Source organism: Equus przewalskii, chromosome X (assembly GCF_037783145.1).
Source record: "Equus przewalskii isolate Varuska chromosome X, EquPr2, whole genome shotgun sequence".
NCBI lineage: Eukaryota > Metazoa > Chordata > Mammalia > Perissodactyla > Equidae > Equus > Equus przewalskii.
In genome coordinates this window covers 59,140,965-59,166,752 of record NC_091863.1, presented here as the reverse complement: position 1 = coordinate 59,166,752, position 25,788 = coordinate 59,140,965, and the positions used below count along the sequence as shown (strand labels likewise).

The 25,788-nt window shown below is 45.0% G+C and overlaps 1 protein-coding gene across 1 annotated transcript; it reads right to left on the bottom strand.

Annotated features, from left to right (window-relative positions):
- Positions 1–14,314: 14,314 nt before the first annotated feature.
- On the bottom strand, positions 14,315–23,597 carry FGF16 (fibroblast growth factor 16). Its single transcript, XM_070605789.1, has 3 exons — positions 22,728–23,597; positions 16,685–16,788; positions 14,315–15,315 (listed from the first exon to the last, which is right to left on the bottom strand). The coding sequence occupies exons 1-3, from the start codon at positions 22,999–23,001 to the stop codon at positions 15,070–15,072; spliced, it is 624 nt and encodes a 207-aa protein (XP_070461890.1). The 5' UTR covers positions 23,002–23,597; the 3' UTR covers positions 14,315–15,069.
- Between the last annotated feature and the right edge of the window lie 2,191 nt (positions 23,598–25,788).

Genomic DNA, 25,788 nt, shown 5'->3' with positions numbered 1-25,788 from the left:
CCGAAGAGTTTTACTCTCCAGAGCACGTACTGCCAGAAAATTCCTTTACAATATATACTGCCACCGTCCCTTCGGAATAACCTTCCTGATACCACTGTGCCTACTTGGCTGACTGAGACAATCACCCTCCCCTCACTCTAGGGATTTGTCTTTCTGATAATGCCCACTACACACCTTCACCAAGGAAGACAGCATATACATTGTCTTTATAAAAGATAATAAAGATAAAGCTTTAATTGAAGGAATGAAAGGGTGAGAATATCGTAAAATATGGCAGGCCCTCGTTCATACTCAGAACTGCCACATATTCCAAGCAATCTCTACCCAGCAGCGCTTCTCCACATTCTGCCCCTGACCGTTCTGCCCTCACTGCTCCTCCCTGATAAGAACATGTAAAGGAGGGGAGCTTGACTCCAGTCTCCTGGATCCCACTGTATCGGGTGACCACTGAGAGACTTACCTATTGAATAGACTCCCCTCCCTGTCGTCCTCACATCAAATACGTGTTGGTTTTCAAGAAAGGTGTAGAGAGATGACTTATCAGATGCAAGGATGGGATTTGTTTCAGGTATGTGAGGATAAAGCATAGTATTGAAAGAAAAGGAACAAAGGTAGAGAAGGATCGGGAGAGAGACAGACTAGATTGGAGTGGATTGATGGAGGGCCTTGAAATCCTGAATGAGCAGTTCAATACGGAGGATAACAAGGGTTTGTGAGGCGGCTGATGTGTTCAAAGTAGCAGGTAGAGATGGTGATTTGGGCAGGGGTAATTTGAGTGGTTTAGAATGCAAGGTGAAGAAAGATTGGAAACAGGAAGATAAATAATGAGTTCAGGCATTTGGTGACCAGACTACAGACAATTTTAAGGACAAAAGGAAAAAAATCAGAGGTGGTATAGAATAGTGAACTTTTTAAATTGTAAGAAAAATCTATTTCCTTTACCCTTCCCCACGGAGCCCACTTTGTTCAGGATTTCTGATTTTACACACAAAAATTCCCTTACTCTTTTTGATTACTCTCAAACGTAGTAATCCATTAATGGCATTCCTGTTTTTCTCTCAATTTTTCGTTACTCCTAATTATACCCTTACACATATTTGCAGAAAGTGAGTTTGGTCCATTTAAGTTGGGTGTAATTCTGTTTCTTTCTTCAAGCTAATTCTTCAAAGGGCTAAATCCATTGCTGTTACTTTTCCTTGAGACCTATCCATTCCGAGTGCTAGCAGCCCTGTTGGTAATGTTATATGTATAAGCTGCCCTTGGTATTTTCAAAGTGTCTTGTGGTTATTATGTATTAACCTGTATACAGCATACCTGTGAGAAAAGTGAGGAGAATAATTACATTCTCTTCATGACAGTTAAGCTAAAAGTGAGACCAAAATCAAATCCATTGCACTTACGAGGCAGAAAACATATTCTAGTCACTTAGATTATCTAGGTCTTTCATGTCTCATTTGGAAAATGGGACTATAATAATACCTTACTTTCTTGAAGGCAGGAGACTGGACCAGGTGATTTCCTGAGGTCCCTTTCAGCTCCAAGAGGTAGGGTTTAACTGTGAGCGAAGCACAGTTTGAAGCCAAAAGGCAGTGTGTTTGTCTAAGGTTACAGGGTAAGTTTGTGAACAGAATTAGAAATCCCCTTTGGCTAACCCTCTCCTCTAAGCTCTACCTTTTCTTTTCCTCTTTAGAACAATGAGAGGTCTGACAGGCATTTTAATGACAAAGCAGATAAGTCAAGTTGTAATTGGCTCTAATTATCACTTCCACAAGCTGTAACCTCCTTTATCTTTTGCCCAGAGGCACTCCCAGACCTGTGTTCTTACTGCCTCTGGAACTCTGCAGAAAATTAAAAAACAAGTTTAAGGATCTGATTCTTCTATCTTCGTTGCCTGATTGCGTTATATACGTGACAAAATGACAAAGTAATATAAATCAGCTTTTATAAAGTCAGCTTTTAAGCAAATAATTGGTAACTTCCCATCCTCTTGTTCATAACGGTAAAGCCCAAATTAGGACAGTATTTAAATTGCCTGGTCTGGATGAAGTTTACAGTGAGTAGGAGGCAATATTTGTTTATACTGACTCTTGTGTAACAACACGGCATACTTTTTGAGATGTGGGTTTTATGAAGAGTCAAATCTTGTGACAAAAACTAATAGAACAAGAGTGAAATAGTAATTTTTTTCTGTAGCTGCTTGTCTCCACATGCCAGTAGCAAAGCAGGTGGAAGCCTGTGTCTAGCCTGCTGAACATATTTCAATGAAAACAAAAACAAACTTAAGAAAAAAGAAACATGGTCAATAGAATCATCTGGTCTTGATATTCATTCCCAGTTCTTGATATGTTTCCAATGATAGGCACAGAGGTTGGGCTTCAAAGGCTTTAGTGATGCAGGCTTGCTTGGACCCTGTCCTTCGCAAAGTGAACCTTGCATTCTATTAGCAAGTTTCCCCACCCTCTCTTCCCACATCTTGCGCACTCTACTGGATGTGCTAAGCTCAGATGAAGTCCTTGCCTGAAGTCTTTTCTCCTTTACTTCCCAAACTCTCCCTCCCCCGCCCCACACACACCTCTTTCTATTCTAACAACTCGGGGCAGGGGGGTGGGGGGCAAGGCTTATAGAGTCATGGGATGCTAGAGATGGTAGGGGTCTTAGAGACCCTGTAGCCCAGCTCTCTCCCTTTACAACCGGGGAAACAAAGGCCCAGAGAGTGCACCCATGTCTTCTAGCTTCTATTCAGATACCTCCTATTACACTTAAACTCCAATTCACTTTTTCAATCTGCCAGAACACATTAAGCAGATTTTCAGAAAAACTGATACTGAACTAAGCTTTAAAATGAGAATCATTTGTGCTAAGTAGAGGAGTATGTGAACCAAAATGAAAGGGAAACAAATTCCTGTGTGACAACTGTAAAATGGGAAGACCCCCGACGTATCCCCGAAGCCTTTAATTTGGTGTGCAGGGCATTGGCTTCGGGATTTTGTTTCAGAGGGATATTTAATTTGTTTAAAAGCTTTTTCCACCACACTCAGCACAATTAGGCACCCATGGAGAATCCTAAAGGTAGAAATATTCCGAACTAAGTTTATTCATTTTTCCACCTGATAAAGTCTAGATACCATTAGCGCAAGGCCTTAAAAGATTGTTAGAATATGGACAGGTAGAGAATGAAGAGGAGGGCATCTCAGAGGAAACAGCAAACACAAGCACATCTAGGCAGCAAAGAACAGAACTCAGAATAGGATAGTTCTAGGAAATGCCATGCTTCCGTACTTGTGCACAGAAGGTCACAGCCCCACTTAAGCCAATAGCTTCTGTAATGCACAGTTTGTAATTAAATGGTGTGGTAGCTAGAATAATGGTCCCCCAAAGAGGTCTGTGTCCTAATCCCCAGCACCTGTGAATATGTTAGGTTACAGGGCAAAGGAGAATTAAAGTTGCTAATCAACTGACATTGAGATGGGGAGAGTCTCCTGGATTACGGAGGTGGGCCCAATGTCACAAGGGTCCTTAAAAGTGGAAGAGGGAGGCAGAGGGAGAGTCACAGGCAGACGTGACTAGGAACGAAAGACTCAGAGATGCAATGCTGCTGGCTTTGAAGATGGAGGAAGAGGGTCATGAGGCAAGGAATGTGGTGGCCTCTAGAAGCTGGAAAGGGTAAGGAGAAGAATTCTCACCTAGAGCCTCCAAAAAGGAACACAGCTTTGCCGACACCTTGATTTTAGCCCAGTGAGAGATGTCAGACTTCTGTCCTCCCTACAGAGCTGTAAGATAAGTGGGTGTTACTGTAAGCAACTAAATCAGTGGCAATTTGTTACAACAGCAATAGGAAACTAATACAAATGGTTATTTGTGTGATTACTTGATTAACATCTTGCTCTCCTGCTAGATATGTGAGCTCCTTAAGGGCAGGAACCCTGCCTATTTTGTCCACTTTAATATCGCTCAGCACCCAACACAGAAAAAATGTGAGATAAATGATGAATTTATGTGTGAATGTCTTGGGGGTCATATCTTACCTGAGAACATTATGGCAATGTCAATACCATCACAGTCTGTTTCTGTGTCCCTGAATGTATATACATGTCTCTCTTTTTCTTTGGGTCTCTTTGTCTTTCTCCTTCCCCTTTATTCTCTTTTCTCTTCCTTACTTCTGTCCCTATCTCTTAATTGGCCATAACAAAGGACTGAAGTACACCTTGTAATTCTCTATTATGTTTATGGAATAAGGTCTTATATTGTCTCTTCATGATTTTTAAAAAGAAATAAGTAATATAGTTTATTGCACTGAAAAAAAATGCTTTATACTCAAGGGCCGCTTCATTTCTTACCTATTTAATTTACGTCAGTGGGTGTGTGATCCTTGATAGAAGTTGCTCATTTCTGGCTTAGGATGGCGTATAGAACTCAGAAGCAGAAACATCCCACAGAAGCTGTCTCTTTGTACCTGCTGGTGGGAATTTGTTCCCTGATTGCAGGCCCACATTGCCCAGACAACATAATTTCTTTTTTCCTCGGCCTCTAGCCTAGGATTTCTGCCTCTCCCATCCAGATAGTCCTTGAGGAGCAGTGTGGGGGGAACTGGTGGCTGTTTTCTCTGTCAGTCAACTACAGAGTTTTGAGTCATTACTGTGCAGTCAGTCACTGTACGTGGGGGCAAGAGACTCCAGGGCAAGAGGACAGCAGGCTGCAGGGCAATAGGATTTCTCTCTCTTTGAACCTCTGTTACACTGTAAGCCTCCCCACAAGTCAAGTCAATGAACATTATTAGCATCTACTGAGTTCCCTGCACTGTGACAGATGTGATAAAGAAGTTATAGAAAACTTGCTGGTCTGGATCCTGGCATTACGAAGCTTGTGTACATGTGTGCATCTCCCATTGTGAAGTATCTTCTGTTTGCCAGCCACTATCCTAGGTTATTTACACCTATCATGTCATTTCATCCTGTATTATTGCCACCATTTTATAGATGAGAAAACTGAGGCTTGCCAAAGGGTCACACAACCAGAATGTGGAACATCTGGGTTTCAAATCCAAGTCTGCCACCTGAAAAGCCCCTTCTTTTTCTTTTATGGAACTTCTTGCAACATGTTTCAGAAGATAGGGCTGATGTTCTTGATATGAAGACAGCACATAGGAGCAGTATATGATCAGGTGGTAATTTGTGATACAGGTAAAGACAAAATGATGTGATGCGAAGATTCTAGGATTGAAGTTCAGTAAACTGGAGCCAGTTTTGATTCTGGCACTATGTACCCTTAAATGGCACAGGTATGTACCCCTTAAATATATTACCCTCTTTGGATGTCTCCCCATTTTTTAAATAAGAAAGTTGAAGTTTAAATAAGACAGTTAAACAAAGAAGTTGAAGAAATGCAAATGGCTTTTAAATAAATGGAAAGATGCTTAATGTCAGTCATAAAATGCAAATGAAGCTAAAACAAACACAATTTTCACTTATATTTCATTGCCAAATATAAAACAATTGTTTATTGTGTTGACGAGAGTATGCGAAAACAGGCACTCTCAGAAATTATTGGCAGTCATTTAAATTGCCACTTCAATGATGGATAACTTGGCACTATCTATAAAAATTTAAAATGCTCATCCCATTTGTCCTAGAACATTTTACTTCTGGGAACTTATCTTACAGATACACTCACATATGTCCACAAAAATATATGTACAAGGATATTCACTTGAACGTTCGTTGTAGTAGCAGAAAACTAGAAACAACCTAAATGTCCATTGATGGGGGACTGATTAAATACTGTAATGGCCTCAAGACAGTATACTATATAGATAATTATACATGCTCACTGTAGAAAAGTAGAACAATATAAAAGATAAAGATAAAAATCTACTACTCAGAGACAAGCACTCAACATTTTGGCTTATTTACCTCTATTATTTTTTCTATTCATATGTATGTATGTATGGTATATTAACATAATTGAGATCATAGTGTAATACAATTCCATATTCTGCTTTTCCCTTTAAATTATCCTGCGAGAAGGTCTCTATGTCATTTAAAATATTCATCAACCTCATTTTAAATGGACCACATAATAATTGATCTTAGTGGTGCCCCATAACTTATAGCCATTCTTCTGTTGTTGGAAAGTTCGTTTTCTCTTTTTTTTTTTTTTTTTTTGCTTTTATACATAATGTTGCAATGAGCATCTTTGTGTATGTCTTTGATTGCATTATTAAAAGTGGATTTACTGGGTCAAAGGTCATGAACATTTTTAAAGTTTTTTATTTATTTAACTTCCATCATCAGTATTCTCCACATGGCAGTATATGATTGAGAAAACTTTGTTAATTTGATAAGAAAAATATATTTCACTGTTTTGCATTTCATTACTTTCGAAGTTCAAGTCTGTTGCTTATGTTTTTTACAAGTCATATATCTTCTTTTGTGAATCGTCTATTTGTGTTCTTTGCCCATATTCTATTGGAGGCTTGGTATTTTATTATATATTTGTATGGGTCCTATATTCAGTATATTATGGGTAATAACTTTTTTTATTTTGTGGCAAATGTTTCCCCAGGGTTTTTTTTTTTTTACCTTTTAATTTTTTATGTTTAGGAGTTTACAAACCTCTTGATATTTTCCTTAATGGATTCTTCCTTTACTTGTATGTTTAGGAAGTTCCTCAAGAACTAGAGAAATCTGGACATGTTGAAAGGACAAGGGTGTGTGGACAAGTTGGGATCAAGTGTGCACAGAAAGGACATAGCTATCAGAGAGGGAGGAACACACTCTGAAAGAGGACAAAAGAAAAAACGAGTCTAAAGCCTGCTCGAAAGAAATTAAAGGAGACCTAAATAAATGGAAAGACATCCATGGTCAGGGACTGGAAGACAAAATTGTTAAGATGGCAATACTCCCCAAATTGATGTGTAGATTCAACACAATCTCTATCAAAATCTCAGATGGCTTCTTTGTATAAAATTGGCAAGCTGATCCTAAAATGTATATGGAACTGCAAAGGACCCAGAATAGCTGGAACAGTCTTGAAAAAGAACAAAGTTGGAGGACTCCCATATCCTCATTTCAAAACTTACTACAAATCTACAGTAATCATGACTGTGTGGTACTAGCATAAGTATAGACAGTCAACGGATAGAATTGAGAATGCAGAAGCAGACCCATGCCTATGTTGGTAAATTGATTATCAACAACAGTGCTAAGACTATTCAACAGGGAAAGAATAGTCTTTTTAACAAATGGTGTCCAGACATCTGGGCATACACATGCGAAAGAATGAAGTTGGATCTCTATCTCGCACCATATACTTGTATCCAGAATATATAAAGAAATCTTATAACTCAATAATAAAAGGACATATAACTCAATTAAAAATGGACAAAGAATCTGAATAGACATTTCTCCAAAGAAGATATACAAATGGCCAATAAGCACACGAAAAGATGCTCAACATCATTAGTCATCAGGAAAATGCAAATCAAAACTACAGTGAGATACCACTTCACACTCACTAGGACAGTTACAATAAAAAAGATGGAAAGTAACAGGTGGTAGTGAGGATGTGCTGAAATTGGAACTCTCATATATTGCTAGTGGGAATGTAAAATGGTACAGCGTCTTTGAAAAAGTGTTTGACAGTTTCTCAAATGGTTGACCATAGAAGTACCATATAACCCAGCATTTCCACTCCTAAGTATATACCCGAGAGAAATGAAAACATGGGTTCACACAAAGATTTGTATGCAAATGTTCATAGCAGCATTATTCATAATAGCCCCAAAGTGGAACCAACCCAAATGTCCATCAACTGATGAATGGATAAACAAAATATTGTATAGCCGTACAATGGAATACTGTTGAGCCATAAAAACAAATGCAGTCTTGACACATGCTACAATATGGACAGACCTCCAAAACATTACGCTACATGAAAGAAACCAGTCACAAAAGACCACATGTTGTATGATTTCATTTATATGAAATGTCCAGAATAGGAAAATCCATAGAGACAAAGTAGATCAGGGGTCACCAGGAGCTGGGAGGAGGAGGTAATGGGGAGTGATCACTTAATGGTTTTAGAGTTTTTGTTTGGGGTGATGAAAAAGTTTTGGAAATAGATAGTGGTGATGGTTGCACAACATTGTGAATGTAATTAATGCCCCTGAATTGTACACTTAAAAAATGGTTAAAATGGCCAATTTTGTTATATATGTATATTTTGCCACAATAAAAAATTCAAAAAATGTTTTCTTTAAAAGAAAAAAACTAAACAATACCAAAAGATGATTGATAGGAAGCCACTTAGCCCTACTAAGCTAATTCCCTGTGTTTTAGTAAAACATGAGGGAGGTTTCAACTACACAGACAGACCAGAGAGTGCCTGATCCAGAGCAGGCCAGAGCTGAGGGCTGAAGACAAATGGTAATTTGTAACGTCTCACATGAACCAATGCAATGTTCACCACCTGTTCTCATGAGAAGAATTACTTGGGGGACTTGTTAAATATACAGATCGGTGATTCTCAAAGTGGGATCTAAGGACTCTTGGGGGTCTATAAGGTCCTTTCTTTTCTAATTACAGGTTTGGAGAGGCCATATTTTCTCCCTATACTTCAGCCAAAAGAACATATAGCAACAGATTGAATGCAGAAGCAGATACAAGAATCCAGCTGTCTTCTATTAAGGCAGATAACAAAGAAGTTAGGAAAAATGTAAAATAATACCACTCACTAAATTTTTGAGAATATAATTATTTTTCATACAAATGTGATTTATGTCAGTGTTAATGGATTTATTGTTATTTTTAATGAATTATTAGATAATTTCTAATATGGTGAATACCAATAGCTATAACCCATAGAAACAAAAGCTCTTTGAGGTCCTCAATAATTTTTAAATGTGTAAGGGTTTCTCAGATCTAAAAGTTTGAGAACCGTTGATATAGAAATGAAGCCTCTCAGTTGGGAATTCTGATGTAGGAAGAACCAATAGAGCCCAGAGGTCTGTGGGTTTTTTTTTTTTTTGTGAGGAAGATTGGCCCTGACCTAACATCTGTTGCCAATTTTCTTCTTTTTGCTTGAGGAAGATAGTCCCTGAGCCAACATCTGTGCCAATCTTCCTCTACTTTGTATGTGGGATGCCGCCACAGCATGGCTTGATGAGTGGCGTATAGGTCTGTGCCTGAGATCCAAACCTGTGAACCCCAGGCCGCTGAAGCAGAGCGCACCGATCAATCAACCACTATGCCACCGGGCTGGCCCCTAGAAGTCTGTAGTTTTATACAATTACACCAGGCGCTTACCAGAGAAGTTTGGTTAACACTGAGCCAATATACAGGTGTTTAGATGTTAGGGAATTTTATGATGAACTATGCTGAATGCCAGACAGAATCAAAACTAAATGAATAAAAGGACTGTCAAGCAGCAAAGGGCTGGTCCATTTGAGGTTGACAAGACTCTATTTGTAGTGGAGCCATTTGATGAGCCACTTTTCATAGCTTTACCTAGCAACGTTGGCAATCCAGGAGCAGGAGCGGAGAAGTGGGCACTTTAAACTAGTTTTAGTGGCTAGGGCTTTGCATAGGGGCCCTCCATGTCACACTGCGCTACATATATACTTGATATTCAGATTGTGCGCTGAGGACGCTATGCCCTGGGCTTTTATTGGAGGAGAACTCTGAGATCTATTGCGTGTGGGTATAACATTCTAAGGGGAAAGTCTGAGGAAACCTATAGGATATAGTGTTAGATGGGGTTAGGGTGGTGTGACAGGTTTTGGAAACTTGGAGCATTTACAACTGGTGGGACACAGGGAAATTGGAAACTGACAGGGCAAGTATACATATGCCACCAGGGGTTTGCCAGGAGTCTAGTGTGTGGCACAATGAAGGGAACTGAGATGGGGCCCAGCGGGCACGACTATAAAGAAGAGAAATGAAGATGAAGGGTTCTGGACAAGTGGGACCCGGGTGACACTGTCTATGGGAGTGGTGTGGTTATGCGAGTCTGGAGAAGGGAGGATCGTGGGACTGTATGTATGCTAAAATGTAACTAAAATAGAAGTTGGGTGAGGGCTGAGAGCGGCTGCTGGTTTGCTTCATACCAGGTACATTAGAAAGTGGAGTTTCCAAGTGGGTGTTCTCACTATATGTTCTCAGTAAGAAGCCAGCATTTATATGGCATGGCTGTCCCATGTGCCGCTTTGCTTTCCGGTACCTGTCTTTTGCAAAACCCCAGCAGAATCATACATACAGCAGAGGAGATGGAGTGATGCATATGGTAATTCAGAGAGATGTCTTCAAATTAATATTACTACTAATAAATAATGAACTAAAGGTAATAGCAATAGCTAACATTTATTGAGTGCTTACTATGTACCAGGTACTGTGCTAAGCACTTTACACTTTCCCTACATTATCTTATTTACTCTTCACAGCGACAGCCCTTGAATTAGGTTAGGTACTAGGATCACCCCCATCTTACAGGTAAGGACACTGTGGCTTACTACAATTCAGTGGTACTACTTTCTCGTAGTTTTTTGATCATGCCTAACTCCTTCCTGCCTCTGGACTTTTACATATTCCTGTTCTCTCTGCCTGGAAAGCTATTCCTACCCCCTACTAAGCCAGTTCCTATTCACCCTTCAGGGCCCACCATAAGCATCACTTTTTCAGGCAGCTTTCCCCTAACCCCCTTAATAGGTTAGATACACACTCATAGCACCTTGCACTCTTTCTTTACGGCATTTATTACAATATGTAGCTTTACTTGTTTATGTCTGTCTTCCTGATGAGACTATGTCATGAGGAGAGGACCTATGCCTGTGTGCTTCACCGTTCTCTCTCTAGTAATCAGTGCTCAATAACTATTTGTTGAATTGAAGAATGAAATAATGAATTTTTCCAGGGTCAAAGAGTTAGGAAGTAAAGGAATCTAGAAGTAAAACAAGGTTGGTCTGACTCCAGGACCCGAAGAACATGGTATTTGCATGTCTTTCGCTCCATTGCTAACGATAAAGAACAGGGCTGCTCCCATACCCTGTCTGGGAATTGGAAAGAGATGCAGAAGGGAAACAGCCTATGTTGGGACGGAGAAGTGGAGAGAGACTGTTGAGGGTCAGGGAGACAGCTGGATATCTCTACAATTGCCACCAGAGCCCTGGTGTAGGGACCTATTAGAAATGTCTTCCATTTCTGTTGAGAACAAAGGGATCTCTAGGAATGACAGATTAAATTATGTTCTGATCCTCCTGTTGAGCAAGGGAGGTAGATGACTGATGGTGAACATGTCTTTCCAAAAGAGAGGATCTCTCCTCTCTGGTCCCCTTCTCCCTAACCTCCCACATTCCTCCTCAACAGACTCCCGTTTGTGAAGTGCAAGGGAAAGGCAGTGTAGCTCCAACTACTTCGGAGAGAAGGAAAGCAGTCCCCAAGGGCCAGCCTCTTCAGGAGGAGGAAGGCTAGGCTTGCACTCCAGGCAACTTGGACTGAGCCCGTGCGAGCTGTGGCCCCACTAGAACCCTGAGCCTGACGGATTTCTGCCTATGCAGCCAAGGATTCGGTGACTGAGCGCTGTGGTGAGTTGAAGGTAAGAAACTCGGGTTCTTTTATTATTCAAGACTTTGCTTAAATTCCTTTTGGGAGGGAGTCTGCTCTGATGGCTCTAAGTTCCTTGTGTCTGGGCCGGGTGGGTCCAGTCTCTGGTTGTTTTTTGAGCATGAGCAACGTTCAGCTGAGGCAGCAGAGGGAGGGGTGTGTGGGGGGGGGGTGTAGGGAGGAGAAGGAGAGTCTTGTTGCTATCAGGACTGCTGTCAGGGCTGGTCCTGGGTTGAACTTTGTTCAGAATCATTCAGCAGTGAAGCCATCCTGGCTCCTCACTCCCCTCACTTCCACTTCCCTATCGCCAAACGGGAAACTATCTCTTAGAGGATAGGAGTCAAAGGTTTCACACATAAATGCTACGTCTTTGAAAAACCCAACCAAACAAAACCAAAAGACTGTCAAAGTTTTCACATAGGATCACAGTGGCCACCTGTTCTTATGGCAGACGCTTTGAGGCTGTGGAAACTCCTAGGGTAGTTGTTCCAAACATTTTGGGGGACACTGTGAGAATCAATGAAAGGTCAAATGTACATACACATAAAAATTTTCACACTATTTTGGGAGTTCAGGCCCAGAGGGTCTTCCATGGACCTTTAAGGACTTCGTAGACCCCATGTTTGGAAGCTCTGGTCTACAGTATTTTCCTTGGCCTGGAGGAGAAGTTGGGGACACTTTTAGGTCTAGTAGTGCTAGGTCATCCATCTTACATTTCCATTTGCAGAATTTATCTTTCTCCCCTTTTTGAAAATGAGAACGGCCGCCCATTGTCATTTTCTGGCCACGTGCCCCATTCATTGTTATTCCTAAAGTTCGATACCAAGAGTGCCTCCCCTATGAACTCCTCCCGCACCCTGGGACCCTATACCATTCTTCTAGCCTTTTCCCCTCTACTTCCACTCAGAGGAAAAAATTAAGGCCTGACCCTAGGATTTGGAGTCTTTCTCTTTTTCGTTACAGTGGTGTTTTCCCTGTAAATTCCTCCCTGTAGTATGGTGCTTATAGTCTTGCCAGGCCCATGTCAAGTGTCTCACTAGAATAACACTGGCTCTACTCACAGGGAAGTGTCAGCTTCCTGTTGGTTAAAACAGATCCCATTTATCTCACAGCCTTCAGAAGTTGTGGCTGTATATCAAATTTCTAGGTAGCTGACAGGAGATAACATAGATCAAATTTTGGTTTTCAAATAAAGGTGTGATGCTCATTAAAAATGTGATAAAAATGTCACACAGCTTATTTTTATCCTTTTCCCAGAGACCTCTAGAGCTGGTGTCTCTTCCCTGTAGCTCAACACGGACATTGCCATCAGCCTCTTTGCCTATCCAAATCCTGTTGGTTCTTCACGGTGGGCACTGCCTCTTCCAGGAGACGTTCCCTGCTCACGCTAGCCCTGTGAGAGCTCCGTTTGGTGGTTCCACTGGTGAGCAGTCTAGTCTATGATTACATACCCTAGCAACTTGGCACTTTTTGTCATATAGTCTTACTTGCTATGTTGTGTATATATGCTCATACGTGTGGTTTCTCTGTTGGGTATTTGGATTTGGATGAGATTTTATAGACTTTTTGGGTTTTATTGTTAAGTGAGCTGCTACTTACGCTATTTGTTTCACTCTCACAATCAGCTGGAAAAAGAGTGAATGCCTACATGACGTGACTGAGGAGCACCAGGAGGAATTATTCTAAACCCAAGGCCTTCTCCCACCAGTCCTTCATGATGCCTAAGTACCCAATGAAACGTTCATTCCTTTGGTTCTTGTTTCCTGACAGCATTCACTTTGAAAATGCAAATGACCTTATGCTCCTACTTCAGTAAATATCAGTAAAGAGGCCAGGGATTTTAAACCAAGATATGTCAGGGGCTGCTCTGGAGAAGAGGGAGTTCCAGGAATGCCACCCCCATTTCAACTAGAGCCACTCTACTTTTGTTTTATGGACTAAAGTTATCCTAAAACTTACTTTATCTATAAGCCATTCAGCTGCAAAAACAATTCTTTTTGAAAACCATTCCTTTAGGGCCCTAGGCTTCAAATTTGATCATTCACAGGAATCCTCTGGAAGGCTTGTTAACACATAGATTACTGGGCCCCACTCCCCAAGAGTTTCTGATTTGGCCAGTCTAGGGTAGGGCCTGATAATTTACATTTCTAACAAGTTCCCAGATGATGCTGCTGGCCAAGAGACCATATACTCTGAGACCTACTGCTTTAGGGAAATGTGTTAACAGCTTTCCAGAACTCTCTAGGAGAAGCACTGGCAGGGGATGGGAGTGGGGTGCTGGAGAGGGGGTGGGAGAATACCTCCGGAAGGGAAGTTGACTGACTCAAAAAATCAGTCTCCCTATTGATTGCTGTCTATTTTGAATCCTGTCACCTTCGTATCTAAAGCAAGAAGCCACCAATGATGGTTTCTGACCTTTAGGCCCTAACCAAATCCCAAAGGAGGGTTTCTCTATAACTAGTCCTAAGCACAAATGGGAGCTTCCATAAGAGCTGTTAGTTCAGGCCTTCCTGAAGCTTTTACTCACCACTAAGTTTAAAGTCATAGAACCTGAAGGGACTTCAGATGGGGCCCCTGGATGATGCTAATACTGTGGAGATGGGTTTTCCAGCCTGGGCTGTGTGATGCTGACATCAGGAGATTCTACTGAGTTGAAGAGAAAGCAGCTAACCAATCTTCTAATCCTACTAAACGTACAAATCAATAGAATTAGACAGTGGTTACAATATAAAGACAATTTTATTGCCAATAAAAGCCTTTAATAACTCATTTATCCTGTTTCAGTAGGACCTTATTCTTTCTGATGAAAATCCAGTCATAGCATCTCTCATTAAAAATAAAATTATTTTGAAATAAATAAATATATAAAATAAATAGCATATACATTTCATAAATAGTTTGTCCTTATGCACAGTATCCATGCTTACATTTTAATATCATTTTCTTACAACCTACCCCAACTCCCACTTCCAGTGGCAGGAAAACTGCATGTCAGGACAGACGAGGCCTCTGCAGAGCCAGGGCAGGGCGGCTCGCAGCAGGGCTCTGGCCCCAAGGATTTTCTTAGTGAGACTTTTTTTAAAGCTCTGTAGGTAGCATCTTTGGCAGATTCCTTGGTCTTTCATTTACCCATTGCCAAGGTATTTGGGTAGATTGTGGGGGCAAGACACCCCCGGCCCTTGGCAGGGGCCCCCATTCTTTCTTGTGCCACCTCAGGGGAAAGGACGAGTAAAGAAAAAAAGTATATACAAGATTCCCTCTAGCCCACCCCCTCCCCTGACATCCCTCCCCAAAATAACCCAACCTTGATATACACTTTGAACAACAGGGGAACAGCTGGGTCGAGTTGAACAGTAAGTGCTTCTCTGTTATCTAAATTGATAGGAAGGAGGATTGAAAAGCTATGAGTATAGTGCTTGCAGAGACAACTGTGGCCCCAGAGTACACAGGTCACAGAGGTCACACTAGGGGTCCGTTACCTATAGCGGAAGAGGTCTCTGGACATGGAGGGCAACTTAGAAGGATCTACTGGCCTGGGTAAAAAGTGAGTGAATTTCTGGTGTCGTTTAGTCCTGTATCCCTCCCGGGGTGAGCCGTCTTTATTCAGGGCCACATAATACTGTCTCTCCGAATCCGAGTGTTTGTACAAGGTGGAGGCATAGGTGTTGTACCAATTTTCTTCAAACTGTTCCCGGAAAACACATTCACGTGTGAGTTTCTTCTGTGAGGGTGAGAAAATAAAGCAGAGCCCATTATATGACTATTTCTCCCATCCCAGCTTGCTGGTGGAGAAACCCTGAAATAGCAATAGCACATTGATATTAGAAAATTTCAGTCCTATCTCCCAGTATTACTGACGCACGTTCTTTCCAAAAAGCACAACAGTCCTGTCTGTATTGCCTTCATCTTCTTTCGTGAGTCACACCAAAATGTGTTAGGTGAGATCTTTCCTTAAGGCAGGAGACTGGAGGAGATGGCCTCACCTGCCTCTTTGAGCCTGAGAACTTCTGCTATGGCCTCCCAATGCCCCGCTGGTACCCCTGAGTTTTCTCCCTACTTACGACTAATGATGTTCAAATCCATTGAGATTACAGTCAACCATGTCAACCGACAGGCAAAGGCCTCAGATCTATATAAAGCTCCATGGGAGGTGAGCTGTGATCTCTCCTAATGAAGGGTCTCAGGCCTGTCAGTTGGAAAGCTCAGAAAAGATCTCCTTGAAAAGTTCCTCCAATCTGGCTACTTCAAGCTGGCAGCTCCCGGGTCTCTTGCCTCTGTCCCTTCTCACACTTGATCCAGCCGCCATACTACTTGCTGGGGTTGCCGATACCAAGTGCTGGGGACAGGCCTATCTCTTAGGTGTCAGGGAAAAATGTGCTCTGATTTCATGGGGTACAGGCAGCCAGAAAGCATGCGATGTGACTCAAAAGCCAAAGCCAGGAGTTGGGATCCCCTGAAAGGGTTAAGGTCGGCAAAGTCACTCACCATTCCCCAGCTATGGGCTAGCTTCCAGAATAGAGAACATGCACTGCAGCCAACCTAGTCCTGGTTGGGGACTTAGGGCTGTCATCAGACCCTGGAACCCTCAGTTTTTATTTGTTTGTTTCATTTGGCCTTTGGGATTCAGCTGAAGCATTCTGGAAATCAGGGACTGTGCTGTTAATCTGAGAATCCACAATCTGAAGGCCAGCTCTTCCACTGCCTATTTTTGCGCCAGCTGGTCTGCTACTCCTCTGGGAGCCCACTAAAATTCAGATGTGCTCCTTGGGAGGTTAATGTCCCAAACCCTTACTGTCACCTACTGACAAATCAATCGGCACAGCTTACTATCATCATCAGACTAGCTGCCCCTCTAACAGAAAAGGTGAAAGCAAATATACCACAGAAAAACTTATGTTTTGATGGAGGCTGAATGAGTGAAAGTTTATATAGCAATCTCCTGAGCAGCCAAGAAGCGGCTAGAAGACACTAACCTTTTACAGTTGACAAAAGTGCTTTCAAGCGCTAGATAGATGTTTTTATACTTTTGCCTTACATTGTCCAAACACTGGTGGTAATAGCTTCCGATGAAAAGAAAACCTTAAACTTACCGACCCATATAGTTCTCCTCGCTCGTTCATTCCTAAGTACAGGCCAGAGTCCACTCCCCGGATGCTGATCAGCCCCACGGCCAGGCTGATAAACTCCAGGATTCCTAGAGCAAAAAGTGAATGCCATTTCCATTACCGACATCAAACTAAGAGGAAACTGTTCAGGTGCTATGAGCTACCAGTCATTTATCCCCATCTGGAGGCAAGCCCTGTGTGCCTTTGGTGAAGCACCTGATGAAACTATCTTTTGCAGTGAGAATGGAACCTCAGAGAAGGCACTAAGTCTCTCTGGGCCTCAGTTTTTCCATGTATAAAATGAGGGAAACAATCTCTGCCTCTACTCACCACTCTTAGGCATATTATGAGGAAGAGACCATGAGAAGGCTTTGGCTACAACAGCTCCATAATTAGTAGGTACTATTGCTGTTAAATACCACCATTTCAAGAAATGGGAGGACAGCCTTCCACATGGAAGAATGTGGCCAGGTTTCTGTATCTTCCCCAAGTCATTTCCCTCCTCGCTAGAGCACACACTGTTACCTCGCTGTCCTCTCGGCTGAACTTGTTTTGTACCCTCTCAGCTCCCACGTCCTTAAAGCCACATGAGGCTGTCAACTGCCTGGAGCTGACTCCAACAAAGGCCACACGGGCCACTCACTAAGTTTATTCCTCCTGCCTATGGCAGGAGGCAAAACTTGGCCTGGTGAGAGCTTTCTCTAGGAGTGCTCTCAGCCAGTGCAGCCCAGGCTGGCAGCCCATCATTCTCCCCTCTTCTCTTGGGAATTGTAAGTTTATCCATGGCAAAGAGTTGGCAGGTAGCATGGGACTTGATACTGATTTGAGATGCTGCATCTTTAAGGGGAAAAGGCAGACATTCAGAAATGTCCCTCTAGCTGACAAGGGTAGAGGTAAGGATCTGAAAATGTTTTCATTTACCCAGCAGCAGTAGGAGGAAAAAAGAAATCAGCTATGAAGAGGGGAAAAGGATCCCAAACTGAAATCCTGGTGATACCAAAGACTTTACAAATTTGTCCTAACACAGCACATCTATTATATGGATACAGATGTACTGGTCAACTGGATTCCTCTTTGATATCCCCGTCTCTAACCATGATTTACAATGTAAAGACCAAAACTTGATAGGATTGTCTCACAGAGGCATCCAAAGGTATGAAATGAGCTCATATCTGGCTGTCCTTCGTATCCAAAAATGCAATTCTTAAGGGTAATAATATTCTACATAACCTACATAGGGAGTGAGACTGATTCCTCAAAGATCGCTTCGAGTGGTTAATCTTGAAATCAGGTTCAAAACTCCAACGGGAAGTCTCTTGAAGAGCCCCAGGGACTCGGGCTGGTGGGTGGGCATTCAGGTGTGGCGGCTTTAGGGCCCACTCGGATCTTTCAAAGAATGGAAAGTTCCTATGCTGCCATTGTGTGGAACACAGAGTGTGGCCTTTGGCTTTCCGCATTGAAATCCTCCAAGTTTCATTCTTAGTCTGGTTGTTAGTAACTCTGACAGTACAAACAAAGGAGTTTTGGGAAAAGAGATCGACACGAAATGGTAGGAGGGGAAGGGAAAATACCTGGCGCCAGTAGGGGTTAAGCAGATACTGATTTAGCGGACACGATGTTCTGATTTTGGTTCTTCCCTGTTTGACATTTTAGTAAATAACTTGTAAGAGGACGTCGCGGGGACTGCTTACCCTAGTTCCAGAAGACATACAGCTGAGAGCGCGACACAATCAAACTCCAAAGAGATTTCAAGAGCATGGAAAAATGGGCTGACTCCAATAAAATCGGCTTTAATTGGAATAAATGTAAAGTCATTCACTTTGGTCCCCAAACCAATTACCCAAGATGTTTTGTGTTTGGAGTTTGGTTGGGGGAAGGTGAGCCTCAAGTGCAGACAGTTGAGCTAATCATATTCCTTGTTTCATGGTCTAGCTTCATAATTGGCCTGTGCAGAGGCCTTTCATTTTTCTATTTCTTTCTTTTTATTTCCATACTCTGCTCCCATCCTCCTCCCCACTTCAGGCAGCCATGTATATTTTCTTGAAAACATGTACTGGTCTTTTGCGTTTCCATGCATTTTTATTAAATGCAAGTCTGCCCATCTTTGGAATGAGAAGATATGGCTTGGCAAAACATACACAACAATGGCTTAAAGGAATCTGACTGAATAAGGTAAGCTCGGGATGGGTGATTTATGAGATTATTAAAAAGCGAATGTAAAACTAATCACGTAAAATTTAAAAATTATTAAAGAGCTAATGGAAAACTATAAAGAGAAGGAAAAAAAGCTAATGTGATCTAAGACTGCACTGATAGAGGGCCAGTGACTGGCAGAAGGGAGGGGATTGCCCCACTCTGCTCTGGCTTAGTTAGACTGCACTGAGAGTGCTGTTCTCAGTTCCACTGTGTTTAAGGAGGGCTATGGCAAAACAGGAGCGTGTTCAAAGGAGAGTGGCCAGTATCGCAAGGAAACGAAAAACCAGGTCATGATTCAGTTCTGGGTGCTAAACTTAGAGGGATACAAAACCAAGGGAGACTTCAGTGCTTTGCTTTGCTTAGGCAGATTACTTCTGAGCTTCGAGTCTTAGTTCTCTCATTCTCGAAGTATCTCATGTCTCTGACCACCCTGAGCTCATTAAGTAGCAGAGGGCAGCTTGTGATCTCACCGTCCAAGACCTGGTGTGAGAACAAATCATGAAACCCAAGAGGTGTGGCTATTTGAGTCACTACAGTTTTTCTCCAACTCTCTGTTAACCCTGATGCCAAAGGACAGATCATACGGGAAGTCACTTGGGTTGTGTCCAGTAACAGGGGGTCTCCAACAGCTGGAATCATCCCTGCCCAGCTGTCTTTGGGCATCATCTCCCTTTGCCAACTTTCCTATTAGCTGGATTCAAATTGTGGGAACCCAGTGGCACACGATGATGGAACAGATATTCCTAAACTTTCTCCTGAATCCCAGCCAGCATGAAGGGAGAGAGAAAACAAGCCATTTTCACATTTTCCCAGCTACAGCTGGAGAGGGGTGTTAACAGCAAAGCGTTGAGGTAAAGTATTAAGGAGACAAAGTTTGTCCTCAGTACTCTCACCCTCTTCAAGGCCCAGGACCTCCCTCTTCTCTCCCTCATCTTGACCTGTCCACGGCAGGCTCAACAATTTCCAGGCACTTCTCTTCTTACACCTTTCTCCCCATGGCCTCAGTCAAAATGGATCTGTCTCTGGCCCCACTGCTTCGGAACCCAGCTAGATGACTGGCTAATGTGTCATTTAATCTCGTTCCATAACTCTGCACTCCCGCAGCCATCCTTGCAGGCCTTCAGGGCCAAGACAGTGCTGCTTTGGCGTCTTGCCAAATAAGAACCAGATTGCTCAGAAACCAAAGCAGCTGCATGAGCCTGCTCCATCCCACCTGGCAGGAGGCCTCTCCTCCAGTCTGGCTCCCAAGCTCTGCTCTGCCAGTCCACAGGTGCCCCTCAGGAATGTCAGTACCCCTCTGAACCTCATGTAAACGCCACCATCCAGGCAGAGACTGAAATACTCCTGGCTACTGATCGCAGAATGGGGAGGGGGAGCATAGGCTGTGCCAACAGGTTATTATTTGGAGTCGAGGCTGCTCTTGGGCTCAGCCTGACTCGCTCTGAACACATGGATTCCAGGGTAATCCTTGGGGGCCCTGCTCTCCAATTACAACAAATAGCTATTTACTTTACACGGCCTTTGGAGACTACCTCCTCCCCCCAAGCAGAAATCTATAATATTTTATATCTTAAGTCTGGCCTACTTTACCCTGCTGGAATGTTGACTGCTAAAGCACTTATGGAATGTTAAAGTTTCGATTTATTGAATACCCTGGCTGATTAACTCAAACGTGGAGGGTGGAGAGAGTGAGCAAACTCAAAGGCCACCTCTTTTTTTGCCAAAAGCTAAACGGAGAAAGAGTAAATGTGTGTTTGAAAGTTGGCAGGGGAGGTTACAAAGAGACAGCTTTGACCAGTTATCATTTCCTTTACAGAAAATACACGGAACTGCCAGGAAGCCAGGGAAGGAGGGAAGGGAAGAGGTGATGCAGAGGTGGTCTCAGGCAGTGTGTGTGTGTGTGTTTTTTTTTTAAAGGCAAAACCAAAAATGAAGCAGTCAGTTAAGCAGCAGTGAAAACATCCCTTCCTCCTGCCAGTTTTATTTCCTTTGGTTTCTCCTTAAACTTAACACCCTTAGCAGGCCTGAGAGATGAAAAGAAATCAAGATGTGTCCTTAGGGAGATAATTAAAAACCACTTATCCCAAGAGCCTATTACTGATTTATGTTGACCTTGTAGCTTATTGGCTCAGTTTAGGCACAGAGTCAGACAAACACTTGTAGCTGCCGGGAGCCAAGCTCCTAGTTTCTCCACCTCTGCTGCCCCCACCACACATTTCTGCATCATTTCATCATTTTTCTTTTATATATCAGGAATGAGCTACTCCAATATCTATAGGCCATTTCTGGGAGACTTTGGGGGGCTCTGAGGCCAGAGCGGGAGTCTCATTCCTTTTGAGGAGGAACAAAAGGGGACTGCAAAGTCACAAGCAATAGAAGGGAAAGGAGCCAAGTTAATACTCCCTCCTACCCCCACCTTATCACCCTTTTGAGGACCTGCTGCAAGTTTATACAGACACCTGCACCCCTCTATTGCCCCCACCCCACGCAAAACTTACTGTACTCCAGCTTTGTGAATGCATTTTTCTAAGATGACATAGACCTCATTAGGGTTCCTGCTTGCTCCCAGCAAGGAAGACCAGTCCTGGCCCTAAGTTGTTTGCTCGACTTGGCCTTGCCCAGGAACTGGCCTCCGCACTCCCCCCTCCCCCCGCTGCCCTTTTTACTGTGCACTCCAGATGCAGCTCTCACAAGGCATGAGGAATAGGAGGATGGTGAGGTTTGGGAGGAGTGGGGAGGGTGGGAAAAAGAAGGGAATTGTATCATGCCTGAGGGTGGGCAAAGCGTCTTACTGGTTTAGTGATAGAAGGTGTCCTTGGGCCACAAGGTCCTTGGGCAGAAGTAGAGGGCATTGGGAGACAAGGGACCCAAGGAAGGGTAGCTGTCACAGCACCTGAATAATGGTTTAGTAGGGAATAGGAAATTCAAAATAAAAAAGGCCAGATTACTGAAGAGTGAACCCACTTGCTTAGAAACCTAATGATCTCTGTCCCAGATCAAGGTTTATACTAATTGTGTTCTGCGTGTGAGACAGGCACCTGCGTCCTTTGAACAACCTGCAGAGTGGCGGGCAGAGAAAATCCTGGCTGGAGGTTGGAGGTTTCCTGTCCTGGGCCTGGGAGACACCTGTTTCTGGGGCCGGGAGTGGGCCCGGGACCCTTTCCTCACCGAGGCAAGGAGTTCAGAGGTAGCTCCGGGCAACAGCTGCCCCGGGGCTTGTGCCCTGACACAGTGGACACTGGGAAGCTTTCCTAGTTTCTCCAATACTCAGCTCACGCCGTGCTGCCTGGATTGGCTCCCACTCTGGGTAGAGCAACCCGGAGGCAGGCAGGTGCCACAGCTGCGCGTCCTCCCCAGCAAAAAGCGACTCCGGCGCGGGCCGCCCGCCCACCACCTCCACGGCCCCTGAAGGCTCCCGCTCCAGGCGAAAGGTCGCGACAACCCTGCTGCCCTCGAGGCTCGGCCTCCTCGGCGGGCGCTCCTACACCTTTCCCAGTGCCACCTGCTTTCACGCGAAGCGCGGCGTCCAGGTCCCAGACCGATCCCCTCGCTCCCAGGGGAGGGAGGGGGGAGTGGGGAGAGGAGAGGCCGCACCTCAAGGCGCCACCGCCCCTCCCGAGCGCGTCCGAGGGAGCCAGGCACCCTGACGCCGCACGGCTCAAGTCCGCACCGTCGCGTTCCGCCTGCCCCGCGTCCCCGGCGGCCTCGCGCCTCCACGGGCCCGGACGGCACCGAGCTGCGGGCGGTCCGCGGGCCCCAGGCCGGAGCCCCATCCGTCGGCTCCCCGGCGCGCCGTCCGCGCGCCTCCCGTCCCTCCCCGCCGCGTCCTCACCGAAGCGGCTGTGGTCGTGGCGGGTGCCGTGCACCGTGCCGTTGGGGAAGATCTCCAGGTGGAAGCCGGTGCGGCAGTACAGCTGGCGGCGCCGCAGGATCCCCTTCAGGTGGGCGAAGTCTGTGGGCGAGCCGCGCTGCAGCTTCCCCTCGATCTGGCCCAGGCGCTCGTTCAGGAAACCCGGGGAGTCAGCTAAGGGCACGTTCCCCAGAGAGGAGGAGAAGCCGTGCAGGTCCCAGTCCAAGGAGGCGAAGACCCCCCCCACCTCCGCCATGGCGGGGCGCGCGGGGCCGAGCCGGGGCCGCGGGGCGTGAACTGCCTCTCCCCGCCGCGGGCGCGGGCGCTTCGGCGGCGCTCGCTCGCTCGCTCGCTCTGCGCTCTGCCGAGCTGCCGGCGACGTCTGTTCGCGTCCAAGGAACTTCTCAGCGGCGGGGAGCGTGGGGCAGCCCGCGCCTGACCTTACTCGCAATCAAAGTGCCGCTTCCCCTCCGCATCCATCTCCCTAGGCCTCTCATAGCTGGCTTCGTCGAGCTATCAGATGCAAACGGCACTTTATATACATACCCACTCCCCTTACATTGACATATTGGATATTTAAATACAAGCCACACCTCACTGGCATGCCCTCGGAGATTGGTGTGTGGGTTCTTTTTTTTCCCCCCTTCTCGTATCCATTTGGCTCTTTTTGGGAGAGGGGGGTGGAGGGGGGAGAGAGCCAGCGCGAGCTTCACTCTCTTTTATTATGAAAAAAATGGCAGGAAAAAGCTACACATTGCAGTGAGGCATAACTGCTTTTGGCAGGTTTTTCTGAAACTGCTGATGAAATAACGGAGCCCAGTGCGTGGAGGCTGTTGGCGCCCACTGCCACTCAGGCCTGTGGCGTGGAGGTCTGTCTGCTGAGCGGGGCAGTCCCCACCTCCCACGTGTCCTCGGGCTGCTGGCCTTTGGACAGTGGCATGAGACTGGGGCGAGGGCTTTCACGCGTTCTCGAGCCCCTCTTGTGCCCCAGCTGGTGGGAGGCTGCAGCAGGGGCGCCTGGCCCGGGACAGGGGCTCTCTGGTCTCTTTGTTCTGTTGCCCCCCAGCCCCGCTCCCCACCTGTAGGTCGGCAGGGGGCTGCGGAAGTGAAAAATCCAGAAGCGAATATAGTCGCAAAATTTGGGACTGGGGGTGGTGGCCGTCCCTGCAGGCACCAAGGCGGGGGTCTTAAGGGATCTGAGAGGAGCGGGAAACCCCACAGAGAAAAGAAGACATTTTTTAAGGGACGTTACGGCTTAAGAAAAGGAGGGGGGAATAAGAAATAGCGATCTTTTTGAAAAATGATCCCCACTGGCTTTCTGGGCGCGCTTTTACAAGGCTCTCCAGAGCAGGCTCGATGAGAGGCCATTAGAAGCCTGGTGGGGGCTTCCCGCACCTCTTTTCTTGTTGGAAACAGGTGTTTCCTCTCTCTATCCTGTGCCCAGCTCGGAGATACTCCATCAGCAAGAGCGGCAGTTGGGGAGGGAACTGGCGGCAGTAAGGGCAACGGGCAGCATCGAGAAGACCTGGGGAGCAGGTGCCGGCCTGCCCCGCGCCCCCGCGCCCCTGCCCGGCACCTAAACCTTGGGGCCCCTCTTAAGACCTGGCGCTCAGCGTCCTGCTCTCCTATTAAACTGCGTTGTTGCCTGCAGTTTGCACACGTTGCGGGCTCTGGCCGCTTTCCTGGCTCCCGCAGAAGCTCAACATAGTGAGGACACCCCGCCCCGCCTTTGCAGCGCCTCCTGCTGGAGAACCCGTGTCTCGCGGAGAGTTTGAACTCAGGTTTTCCGCGGGAGGAGAAAACCTATTCACCTCAATTCAGTTAGTGCAATGTGAGGTCCTGCTCCTGGGCTCCCGCTTGCATTCGGTGCTCATTCTCCGGAACTGTAGCGATGCTTGGTTTGGAAGATCGTGACTTGGTTCTGTTGTGCCTCTCTAGCTCAGACAGAAGCTTCAGAGCCAAGCACAAGGTCTGGCACATAGTAGGTGCTCAGAAATAATCTGATGTGCTCACAGTAGGAGGGAACACAGATGAAAATGATCTTCCGATTGTAGGGGACACAGAAATGCAAAAGATGGCTTCCACATTGGAGTATTTACAGAGGAAATGATGGACTATTTGCTTTAAAATAACCCAGAGTGAGAAGGCAGAAGGAGTGGAGGTAGAGATGCAATAATATTGTTCGTGTGTTACTAATTGTTGACGCTGGGTGATGGGTACATGGGTGTTGATTATATATTCCCTCTGTATATAAACACACACGAAATTTCCCATAATTAAAAGCTTTTTAAAATGTGACTGGCATAAAACAACAAAGAAATCCTTCCTTCCTTCTTCATTCTTCCCTTTGAAGAGTTTGTGGATTTAGTGAGAAGGTGGGGGAGGCGGGGCAGAGGTTAAGACAAGTATACAGGGGTCGACCCCGTGGCCGAGTGGTTAAGTTCCTGCGCTCTGCTTCGGTGGCCCAGGGTTTCGCCGGTTCGGATCCTGGGAGGGACATGACACCGCTCCTCAGGCCATGGTGAGGTGGTGTCCCACATAGCACAAATTAAAAGGACCTACAACTAGAATATACAACTATGTACTGGAGGGCTTTGGGGAGAAGAGGAAGAAATAAAAAAAAAAAAAGATTGGCAACAGATGTTAGCTCAGGTGCCAGTCTTTAAAAAAAAAAGTACATGAATGTACAGTAGAAGGTGCACAGTGCTGTGTGGATTCGCAAAGCAGAGAGGAGACTGATGTGGGCGTTTAGGGCTGGGTTCTGGACCAAGGTGGCCTTTGTAGTAGATGGGCCTTAAAGGGAAGATGGGAAGGATTTTGCAAATTCAGATGGGCCACTTCTGGGAAGGGGAAAATAGTAACAAAGCAAGTGGAACAACTTTAGTTGGTAAAGACTAATTCATGGGGGTTTTAGTGAATGTCAGAAGTAATGTAGATGAAACTGCTTTGAGAAGTATCTGATGTAAAGAATTTGGATGTCTCTATGATGATATAAACCATACGTCGATAATGGTGAAAGGCCATTTCCTCCACGGTCACTTCA